Source organism: Morone saxatilis, unplaced genomic scaffold (assembly GCF_004916995.1).
Source record: "Morone saxatilis isolate NCDOM2014 unplaced genomic scaffold, NCSU_SB_2.0 Contig0, whole genome shotgun sequence".
NCBI lineage: Eukaryota > Metazoa > Chordata > Actinopteri > Moronidae > Morone > Morone saxatilis.
In genome coordinates this window covers 15,429,126-15,441,625 of record NW_023339650.1, presented here as the reverse complement: position 1 = coordinate 15,441,625, position 12,500 = coordinate 15,429,126, and the positions used below count along the sequence as shown (strand labels likewise).

Sequence of the window (12,500 nt, the reverse complement as noted above, 5' to 3'; positions counted from 1 at the left end):
TTTCATCGAGGGGGAGAGGATCGATACCACTCTCATATCTTTCTGTAAAATATAAGTAAATATAAGTCACTCTCAGGACATAGTTAACATAGCTTAGCATAAAGACTGGAAACGGGGAAATTAACCAACTAGCCAGGGGGAAAACCCTTTCTATCAACACCTCTGTGGCTCATTAATAAACATAGTATATGAAATACAGGAAATAATCCCAGATTAAACAAACAAGCTCTAATAACAGTTTACAACCTTGCATTGTAAATTTCAATAAAATAACCTTGAATCATTGAAACATTGAATATATTAATTAGTGAGCTTTAGAGGTGCTGGAAGGCAGATTTATTTCCTTTGACAGAGCCAAGCAAACTATTACTCACTGCTTACGGTCATATTAACCTAAGATAACCATCTACTAACAGCCGCTTCATATTTATGTCCATCTTCTCATCTAATTCCTAGCAAGAAAGCAAATAAACGTATTTCCTGTCAAAGTAATCCATTAATGATGCTATGAGTCATTAGTCATTCTTTTGTTTGCCCGTTGTGCGTGAATACAAAAACAATAATTTATTACTGAAGACCCTGACGGGGGATCCACAATAGAAACATCTTATGTAGACATCAGATACTATACATACAGCGCTGTATCCCCTTAGTTCTTGTTATAGTTCGAGTCTGTGCTGCTTTAAATTCAGACGACAGGATCAAGGCTGTACGAAGCTCTGGCAGGGTACCAGCGCAGAATGTCACATGAATATGGAACATGGGGGTCAGATTGGGACCCACCCGGCTCCTGGACGGTTAGCTAAACAGGCTGATGATATCTGGTATGCACCCCCAAGCTCTACCTCAGGGCAGCGGTGCCAAAGGCTGTCTGCAGACAAATCTGCCTCAATCCCTCAGAGGTGATAAACTTGGACTGGACTGCTGTGAGCGAAGTGCTTTAAGCTGTAGCAGAGGTGGAGCGAGGTCACATTGGCGGAGTTTAATCTATGGAAGAGAAGTCTGAGTCGAAGCTGCGGACCAGCTTTCTATAGAGTTTATATTGAGACTGGATTTTAAAGCCTCTTTTTTGGTTTTGTTCGGATAGAGCCAGTCTTTGAAAATATAGTGTTCCTTTTTGCTTTGCGTTCAGTTGGTTGGATCCAGCTGGGGTCTGAGTTACCTCGGGCATATTACACTTCCATCAGGGTTCCCTTTTTACAGTGTGCAGAGCTGAAAGGCCCACCTGAAATCTCTGTCTCTGTGCAGTAGAGACAACATTTCTCATTTCTCTCTCCAGACCAGCCGACAGATGTGCCTTAACATCCTTCGGCAGCAGGCAAGAGAAGAGATACTGCAGATAGAAAAGAACTAAGATTGATGTTTCCGCATCATGACAGACATAAGAGCAAGAAGAGTGTCCCTGTTTCCCTCTGGTCAACCCTCTCTGCTGTGTTTGTGTTCTTCTATCCTGTACCTTTTCTGTCGGAGCTTCCTATGTACCTACGCGAGCATGTTGTGATGACATAATACAACTGAAACAATGGAGAGAACTGACTTGTTTGTTGAAAATTAGGTTGTGTCTGGCAGCTCGGTCTTCAAAGCAAAGCCTGACAAGTAAGGCAACTGCTTGCAAATTGTGTTTTGAAGTCAGCTCCTTAAAAAAAAAGAATTATAACTTGACCAAGACCAGTTGGTTTGAATCGTAAATGATTACACAAGGCTTGAGTAATCTTCCCAGTCTGACTTCATCTTGTCTCATATGATTAAAGTGTGTTGTTGCAACAATTCGTGGTCTTTTTAAAGCCGCCAACAACAGTGAAAATGTTGAAACTCTCTGTAAGTGGAAGACATTGGCAGTGTCTGTGACTTTAATGGAGTTGTGTTCCCCAGATTCCAGACAACTTCCTGTTTAACATTTCTCCTTCCTGTTAGATCCTTTGCTGCTGTCACAGTCACTGTAGCTAAATCATTATCCCAGTAAACAGCAAAAGGCTTCTTTGTTGTTCTTGTTTTCGCATTCTCCCGCCGCCTGATTCTCAGATAAACACGTCTCTGTTCAAAGCTGCTCTAACCTGACAAACAATTTGCGGAGCATTCAAACAGGAAGCCATTATCCTGTTACGAAAGCTTTCCCCCTTATCTCAGGCCTCACATCTGTAGTGCCGTCCCCGCTCCGCCTCTCTACCACTCCGCCCATGCAGTAGTCCTTCTCAACCAGGATGGTTCCAGCGATCCACAGGATGTGCCGTATCTGTCTATTTCCCCCCATGGGACAGACACTCTCCCCAGAATGGCAAACGAACACACCCAGTAGCAAAACCAAAGGAATTTGTCTGTTTGTGCTACTGTAAAGATGACACTCTGTTTAAACGCCCAGTATATGTATGCGCCTCCACATGAGGATGAATTTCAGAAGGATCTGTCTTTGTGAAGTTACTTGTGAAAACACTGTTAAATGAAGAAAGAGTAGGGCGACAAGGGCGAAAAGGGCAACGCTCTTGAAAGATGAGTGCGCACCGACAACATCACTGAACAGGAAGGAAAAGCATTTGTTTCCTTTTAGGGTGAAATGGAGGATGAGCCACGTTACCACATGACTTTTGGGGGGGAACGTTGCGGCCTAAAATGCCTGATTTCACAGCAGCTTTTCTAAAACAGTAGAGATCATTGTAGTAGTAACAGCTAGTGGTAGGAGTAGTGGTCTTTGTAGTATTAATAGTAACAGCAGTTGTAGTAGAAATGTAATAATTGTGAGGTAAATAATTCCACAGGTAGTAGTATTAGTAGCCTATTAATAGTAGTATTTGCACTTGTAAGAGTAAAAAGTGATACTAGTTAGTACTTGGTGGTAGTTGTAGCAGCAGACGTAGTGGTAACAGAAGTTGCAGTTGGATGTGTAGTAACAGTTAAAGTGATATTTTGTTATTAATGGTAGTTGCAATGGTAATAGCAGTTTAGGGATAGGCGTAGTGGTAGCAAGAGGACTTAAGGAAGTAGTAGTAGTTGTTGTAGTTGTTGTAGTGTAGCAGCAGCAGTGTTGCTATTAGTTGTGTAGTGATGAAACAGGTAGTGATAATCATAGTACTGTAGTGGTACTGTTGGTAGCGGTAATAGTCACAGAAGTGCAGCGGGTCCACTGAAGTCAGTCGGGGCAGATAGCACTCTGTCCAGGCGTGATAATCCAATCTTCCCAGCAGTTAGTCAAACAGCTCTTCAGTCGGGCCGGCTGATAAAGGGTTTTGTCTGCTTGAAGCTGATGAATCCGATCTGTTTCTGTGACTCGCTCTGACAGTACGTCAACGCTTAAAATTAAAGGCTTGGACTACCTTCAACAAAACTCTCCATTTAAGGCTTATGATTACTTTGATTCTGGTCTGTCAGCCTTTATCCTCAAAAGTGAGATATGAATTCATTTTGTATTAGATAGCAGAGCCGCGGTGTGTGTGCTGTGTAGGATGTGATAAAGGCTCATTGGTATTCAGATGAGTGCTGTAGATAAAGCCTTCTCCATTTGCCCTGAGGGATTTGGGGGAAATCCCATGGAGGTTTGTCCGCTACAGTGGAGTGCTTGTGATTACCATAAAACAAGGCTAAATGTGATCCATGGAGGGCCGGTTGGGCGGTGAGGAGGACATCCTTAATTATTGGTTATGGTTCAATGCCCTGGGGCTTCCAAACTAGCAGTTATGCATGTTTATCCCATTAGATTATGAGGTGGACATACAGTAATTCCATTTAGTTCTCATACTTTTACATCTCAGGCATTATTTTATATATACTTTTTACAATGACACATGTAGGCAGAGGGTTAGTGTCTTTCTCAAGGGCACGTTGACATAGTTATTGATGGACACATACTGCCTTTTTATAAATTAACACCAACAGTCTCATAGTTTCAGAGGTCAGGAACATCCAGAAAAACCTTCTCAGGTGATGGAAAAAGGTATAGAAAAAGATCAAAAATGTAGGACACTGAAGTCATATCCTGTGCATTTGCTATGGGTGATGACACCAGGGTTTAATATACTCTTATGTTGTCTTATAAACAACAATGTACAGTATCTTCAGTTTAGAAATAAATCTTTCCAGTTCATCTTCCACTTTCTATAATTCTTCTAAAGTACAAATGATCCAGTTTGTTACTGTACTATTGATTGTTTTTTCATCCCATGACTTAGTTATTAACATTAACCACTACAACTAATACAATTAAATATTATTCATTTCTTTTTTTTTAGTTTAACATGCACAGAGCACATTGTTAAACACTAATAAACAACTGTAAATATGCTAGAACCAGATAAAAGATGACTGGACAATGTTACACTCTATATTAGAATATAAACTATATAACTAAAAAAAGAGAACATTAATGTTAGTTAAGATATCATAAAGGACATTGTTATTCTATTCGGTCAGGTATTTAATCTTAAGACAGGTGTTATCATTGTAGTGTCATCTATTTAAACATGTGACCTTGGCCAGATTCTCATTGGCTGTACATATTTTGTTCCCCCAAATGTATTGCTCTGTCATCTCCCTGCGCAGGCAGCATGACGGGCAATAACAGAAGAACTGTAAGAGTTTAGAAGTACAGCCTGACAAACCCTCACAAGCCTTATTGATGGATGACTCTGCAGCTCCTATTTTTGGCTTCCTGTAGAGCCTCCAATTCGAATAGTGCCACTGCCAGCTGCCCACTGATGATGCGACACAACCGGCCTGGCTCCAACACTTGCTTCATAGGCAGATTGTCGCTGTACATTCGGGCCACATCGTTCTCCATGGCACGTAGAATGAGGTGACCCCTGGAAACAAAAGATATATATCCCACCCTCCACGGTTAGAAGCCCCCCTACAGGATTGATCATGCAGCCAGGCTAGTGCATAAGCGCTGATAGCCTGCATACCGCACACTAAGTGCTCCAGTATGATTGATTAGGCTTGAAGACTCATGATGCATGTGCCTGAACGATATTGTTCTTCTGTAATTGAGTCTTTGCTTTTGACTGGATCCATGGTAAAAATGTAATGCAGTGAGTTTCATCAGCAGGAGTAAATGTTATGTGTTGATTTCTTTTATTCCACCGGTGTAACTTTAGATTCAGTGACAGCCGCTCTGGCCCCTGTCCCCTGACATTGAGTCTAATAATGAATGATTGGTGGGACAAAGCCTGCATTGGATCAGTGCGCAGGATCCTGCTTTGCAACATGATTTATTGATGTTCCCGATGGCATCAATGGAGGACTTCAACGAATGTCACCGGCTTCCTATGCATTCACAAGAGCCCTAATTCAGCAGGTTTCCTGCATAAATTGCCCCTCCCTCCATACATCCTGAGCTTAGTTAGTAGAAAACAGGTTGACACCATTAGTCAAATAAATGGGGGCATTATCTAACAGTAATTTAACCTGGGTGTTGTTTGTCTCCATGATATTAGCATGTGCTATTCTGAGACGATCAGCTGAGTGATATAGATAGTGAAGGCAACAGGTTGGTGAGAGTGATAACAGTGTGTCACCCTCCAGGCCCATAAAACATGTAGTAGAAGGATAAGAGGAAAGACCTTTAATTCAATGTCACCGTTGAAACTGAACACACCAATTTTTGTCTGCATGTAAGCAAAGAGTCAGAGAATTCACGTTGTTCGCCTTCTCCTTTGCGTCATCACTGCTGAAAATGGACTCTTGTTGTGGAGGGTTTTTTTGTGCTTGTGAAAAAATATCATGTCAGGCCAAAAACAGCCAACAGGCACAAATGGTGAAAAAATCATGCTGAGTGGACGAGTGTCGCTGAGCAAGACAAATGTTTTAAAGAGTGCCTCCTATATTCTCCTATCTCTCACACCGTATTTTCCTTTGAATGTCCCTTTTTGGTCCTTGGTCTAATGTGTCTAATCCAACCTTTTTGCTTTTGTTCATGTCTTATCACTGAAGAAACACCCACATATCTCCCTCTCTTACCCCAACTACACCTCTGGCCTCCTCTTTGCACATTTTCCCACCCTGTCCGACCTCGCTATTCTTTCCCTTTTCTATCCAATTTTCTCATGTTCTTCCCAGTGTTTCAACTCAATAATGGATGTTCATAAAGCTCAATTTACTTCTCGAGCCTTTTCAATCATTCCTCTAGTTAATTCACTCGATGTGCCTGCTTCTGTCTTTGTGGAGGCCGGGCCGGGCTGTCTGCGTTCACCCTACTTACACTCTCACTCCATCAACCAGACGCCCAACGGTTATGACAAATTATACCCATTTACAACAGTGCGAAAAAACTGTGTAAAAACACACAGATACACATGTTAATCCCTGCACAAACACAGAGAAATTCAGCAATAGAATGTATATAGGATAAAATAGACTCACATCAGCATGTTTTAGAGAAAAATACAGATGCTGTTGCTACTGGACAGGCTACTCCGTCTCCATGTTAAAGCTTTCTAACTAAATCTACCCATTAAAGGTCCAGTGTGTAACATTTAGGAGGATCTATTATCAGAAATAGACTATAATATCCATAGGTATGTTTTCATAAGTGTAAAATCACCTGGAAATAAGAATAAATGTGTTTTCGTTACCTTAGAATTAGTTGTTCATCTTGTCAAAGGCCACAGAAGTGCTTTCCATGGAGTCCGCCATGTTGAACTGCTATGTTTCTACAGTAAGCCCAGAATAGATAAGCAACCAAACACTGCTCCAAGATCATAGACGATCTGCAGCCTACACCACAATGCCAAGTAAAATACTGCTCACAGGAATTTTAAGGTAACCCAAAGACGATCGTTGCATCGCTGGCAATTTGCTTTTTCCCATCACAAGACCATTTCTGCCACCTCTTATCATCTGCCACTGAATCACAGATTGAAACTCTAAAACAGGTCAAACTGATTACCATAGCAATGATCACCGGGCCTCACCAACGTTCATACAATCCAATAATCAACCAAACAGAAGTAACAAATTGAGCTGTCTTACCTTAGTACGGGTGTTAGTTTCTTCCTCAACAGATTTTTGTGAAAAAGCTGTTTTGCATTCTGTACTAACAAGGTTTCTCTCTCGGGATATTGAACGTTTTCCAACAATTACTTTTTGCGATTCATGCCGTTGTAAGGCACTTAAACAACTCCTCTTCACTCGTTTTCTACCCCTCACATGCATGCTGCAGCTTACTTTTATGTCTCTTGTCAGAACTCAACACAGCATAGCATAAAAAGGCCGGTGTTATCCTCACTATGTATTCAGCACTGATAAATATACGAGCAGTCAGATGTCTAAGTGCAAACTTACTTAAAAAGCAGATTCTCTCCTTTAACATTTTAGATGCGATCTTTAATAAAATATGATTTCACTAAACTGCGAAGTCCTGAATGAATATTAATCTCCATGTTGGTTACAGATCAGCGTGAAGCAACATGTTTCTGGACAAATTAGAAGAATATGATCCTGTTTATGTGTGTGTGTGCCAGAGCATCTGGTTTGCCCATTTCTGATATAACTTTGTTTTCTAAAGGGAGTCTGGGTGTTATGTTTTATTCAGCAGAGTGTCGAGTTGCCAGGTTGTGACAGCCAGGTTTGGGTACTGATTGAAAGTATAAGTCAAGCCAGACCGCAGCATTGTTCACTCTTAATTGACCTCTATTATATTTTTTATGTGCTTAATGTTTATTTTGCCTTGCTTACAGGTTGCAGAGAAGTAACTTTCCTATCATAAATGTTAGTATTTCATATATTATACCTATGATTTTGTCACAATAATGCTTTTATTTATTATTCAGGTATCATAATTCAATCTTTTTTCTTGTTGTTTCTCTTTCATGCTGTGTTTCTGTTCATGCACCGTCTTCAGTATAGATTGATTTGTGAACTGTAATGTCTTGTGAGCATCTGAAAGGGGCCTTATCCTCTAAATCTGTCCTAATGTGACCACTATTCACATTGTCGATGATCAACAATAGGCCAAATACTTAAGCTTTGATAGGTTGGGCTTGTCTGTGTTCCATTTCCCTGACTTAAGGATCATCTTAGAAAAGATGAGCAGTCATAAATCAAGAATGGCCATGTGTGTTATCTCCTCAGATATGGGTCTGGAGTGGGCTCCATGGATTAGAGACGTGACAGGCTTGCCTAATGGAAGACAGGGTCTGAACCCTCTATCCTGGTAGTCTGCGTGATTGAGTATGGAGGAATATGATTAATGATTCACAGGCTGAGTTTAAATAGTCAGTGCTTTGGGGTTTTGCTGTGGTATATTTTAAATCCCCTCAGTGAACAGTGGAGAAGCTTTCAAAGAAATGTTGAGATTACTGATATTGACTATTGCCTGGGCTGTTATATTGGACTGTTTAAAATATATATCTGTCTCTTACTACATTTCTAAAACAGATTTGTTTTGTCACCTCTTCTCCCATCTTCTTCTCCTCTGCTCTTCTTGGAAATTGAAACTGGGTTTCCATAGTTACTGAGTGAGCACCATAGTTAAACGATGGCCACAACATCCAGTTTACATTGGTGGCTTTAGACTCCGTGTGTTTTCTATGACTCTTGCTTTTTTGAGGGTTTTATAAATGCCAAAACAATGTAGTTTTAATCACTGTCCCTAAATAACCTCTATTGCAGAGACCTCATGAATTCCCACATCAGCACGTTCATGTATTCAAAAGTTTTCTTTGTCTATTTCATGTCAGTGCACTTTTTTTGCCAACTTCTTGGAGGCTTTTCTCTGATGCAAGCCCCCTTCTGACCCATTGAGTGTGTGCGCCTGCAGCTTTATTTGTATGGCAAGGTTCAACATTATTACAAAAAAGAGATCGGGGCTATGGTTAGAGAAAAAAAGATTTTTGACAATATATTGTGGTATTTGTTTTCTCTTAAGTGGCCTTAAAAAATATAAGTCTTTAGTAAATGACTTTAGGTCTGTATTATTAAAGGATAAGGCTGGCAATGTTCTACATTTTTCTTATTGTCAGCAAATCCCACGAAAAGAGCAAAAAACAACAATAAGCTGACTAAAAAGACTGTGTATCCAAAGCCTGAGGTTATTCCTCTGTGCCATCGACCATCCATTGTTGTCATTTTGTCAAAAATATTAAAAACGCATCAGTGAGCCACACTGTTGACATGTTCCTTTATTAACATGACCACACACACTGTAGTTTAATTTTAGTCACTCCCGCAAACACTGTCCTGCAGCCATAAACACTCAGTAGCAAACAAAATATGCGTGACTCCACAGCTGAAAATAGTCCCCAATGAATGCACAATTTCTTCCTGTTTGATTAAAGTTTGCTAAAAGCTACAGTGCCCAGCTGTTTTATGTAATTACTGAGCCGTATTAATTGATATCTTCAGTAGAAATGAATGGCCTTGGAGCTGAATGTCACTGAATGTCTTTTGGTTGGATTTGTTAAAAATCTGAAAAAATATAGCAACACTTCCGGCTTGATTCTTAAAGCAAAAAAACAATAATGGTTTAAGCAGAATAGAAATACAATTATGTTTAAATAACCTTGGAACGTGTAGTATTCTCACACCATTAACATGCCACATAACCTCATTCAGACGGGATGCATGTCCTCAGCTAAATGCATAGAAACCACCCGGTGGGAGCTCCGTTAATGTGTCACATTAGCAGTGTTTAACAGTGTCAATAAGGGATGGAGGGGAGGGAGCAAAGGGGAAATTAATAAGCCTTTGCACGTTCCTCTCTCTATGACTTTCTTGGTGTCTGGATAACATAATAGGACCAATATTCCCCACAGGCACCTGCTAATGACTTGTCTCTACTCAGCTTCCTTATGGGATTGAGCTCAAGTGAATCTGTCAGGCTCTCTGAGATGGTTTTAGCATGTTAAGTGGGTTATTTTGATGCTGTGCGACTGTCATTGTAAAAATATCTTTACAAGTCATTTTCTGTAGTATTGAGCAGGGAGCTACTGACATTTGCACTGGCTGAAAATGCATTCTCACTTGATTATTTGTTTCAGAAAATACATTTATTAAGTCTACTGGCGTGTTCTTGGCCGATCTTAATATCAAAAACATTTTATTTCAAAGTTCTGCAAATTATCAAAGATTTAAAGCTCACTTGAAAATGTATGAATACATCTAATCCTATTGGAACTTGCATAAAGAAGACAAGATTTTTAGACCGTATATTATACACTAAATTACCTATTTTCAGTGTTATCCGGAGATTAGAATCAATAATCGCTTGTTATTTGACTGCATTACTACAGTGAGGTGAGTGAGATCTTTAAGCATTTCAGTGGAGTAACAAGGCAGCTTTGTTTTAACTAAAGACCGAGACGTCCTCCGAGTCCTAGCTGCACAATGGATCTAGTGAATAATCCAGTTAATAAAGCACTCACCTAGTTAAACTAGGCGAGTGACAAACACAGCAGTTCAGTAGATCAAAGGCTGAGGAGCATAATGAATGCAAGACAAGGGAACACGTCTCTTCAGAACACCTGAGTAGTCAATTTCACCTGCTGGGCTGAGAAAGAGAGAAATTATGTTGAGGCAGACAGACATGTTGAAAATACACACATAATAAAATAATAATCAAGTAATTCTAATTCTCTCTCTTTCTCCGCAGGTGTTCTAGCATTCCTAGCACTGTCAGTAGGACTGGTGTCATCAGCACAGGAGCTGTACCTCAGCCAGACATCCCAGGACCCTGTCTCCATGGCAGCCGCCCAGAGCAGCCCCCTGTCTGCCCCCAAACCTCCCCCACTGGACTGGCAACAGGAAGGCTCCAGTAGCGGGGAATGGTCACCCAAACGAGGCACTCAACCCTCAAACATCATCCTCCCTACTGTCGCACTCCACCGTTTGGCCTTGCTTTACACAACCCAAACTTCCAGCATGGCTCATGACGACCATCCCGTTCATGACACAAATGCTGTCACCCCAAACACTGTGAGCTCTGAGAGTCATGTGAATCAGCCCCCGGAGCCCAGTTCTGATATTGTAAACCAAGGCCACATGCACAAATTGGTCAGGGTACCTCAAGTCCATAACCCAGTTACTGTCAGCACTAACCAGGCCAGCAGCAGCAGCCCTAAATCTCTCAGCACAGCGATCCCAAATATAGATGTGGAATCTACTGCCAGAGGGGCTCCAAACCCCCTGGCTCTCATGTCCAGCTCTGGATCAGACAGAGGAGATACTCTCACTGCACACCATGTAGGGCCTCAGAAGTTGAGTGTTGGGGAATCCACCGACCACGGCCGGCAGCGTGTTCCCGAGCTCGAGCACCCTTCCTTGACCTCCATTTCCTCTTCATCAATGAATGCTGACCCGGCGCTAGGCCTGAAACTCAGGGAGCATGCTCGGGGGGCCGCACACCACCACGCCATCACCCTGAGGGAGGTGCATGCAACCGAGCCCCCAACTGATCCACTGGTGGTAGACACAACGTCTGTCAGTCCAGCTAAAGGGACCCCGGGGAGTTCCACCACATCCACTCCAGCACCGTCCACTGAGCTCACCATTAAGTCAACAATCATCCCGAACAACCACACTGCACCGAACGAGACCACCACTAATGATGGTCATGGCCAGGTTGTCCAAGGTAACGGCACAGACGGTAATGCCCCTCTGGGACACTGGTTGGGGAATGTAACTGCATATGGAGGGTTGCTCTCTAACAGCAGCTCTGTCGAGTTGGCGTCTGCTCAGGGGAACAGTTCGGAGCCCCCTTCCACAGGCAATAGGAACTTCCTAAACAAGCAGGTGCCTGCTACTACCCAGGATCCCTGGACTCCTGGCAACAGCTCAGGCCCCACCGTTGACTCCCCGCCGTCCCGCACGACCATCTGCTTGAGCAGGATGGACATTGTGTGGATTGTGTTGGCCATCAGTGTGCCTGTCTCCTCATGTTGTAAGTAATGTTAGAGCAGCTTGACAAAAGGGGAAATTAATTAATTTAAAGAGTGTCAGATTACTTTAGAGTTTAGCTCAACATGACTTAAATCCTACTAATGTTATTATCATAAAACATGTTGCTATTTAAAGGATTAGTTTTTTAAAGAACCGTGTAAGATTTAGTGGCAGGCATCTAGCAGTGTAGTAGCAGATTGCAACCAGCTGGCCTCACTGTCAAAGCATGAAGGAGAAACTATGGTGGCTGTGAAGGAGCTTTTTGTATACTACCTATACCTTTACTTTAGAAACATGGTGGTTCAAAATGGCGTGCTAAATGTTACACACTGGACCTTTTTTATTTGCTTTTATTATAGATAGGTGAGAAAATCAAGTCTCATGTTTGTACAGTTAAGCCAGCAGCAGTTAAGCTTAGCTTAGCATAAAAACTGGAAACAGGGGGAAACAGCTAGCCTGGCTCTGTACGAAGGCAACAAAATCCAGGAAACCAGCCAAGAAATAGTCCAGCACATAAGCCACACTGAAATCAACAATTATATCCTTTTGTCTGAGGATTAAACAAATGGGTTACAAACAAGGTGTTAATTTCCACGCTTTAGAGGAAGCAGATTTTGTAACCTTCAGACAGAGCCAGG

General features: G+C 41.7%; 1 protein-coding gene across 1 annotated transcript in view; it reads left to right on the top strand.

The window, feature by feature from the left end:
- The window catches only part of tmem108 (transmembrane protein 108), a 50,107-nt gene that overhangs the window by 27,269 nt on the left and 10,338 nt on the right, over positions 1-12,500 (top strand). Inside the window, exon 3 of the mRNA XM_035653083.1 lies at positions 10,577-11,863. Within this exon, the coding sequence (XP_035508976.1) occupies positions 10,577-11,863 (1,287 nt within the window). The remainder of the gene's footprint in view (positions 1-10,576; positions 11,864-12,500) is intronic.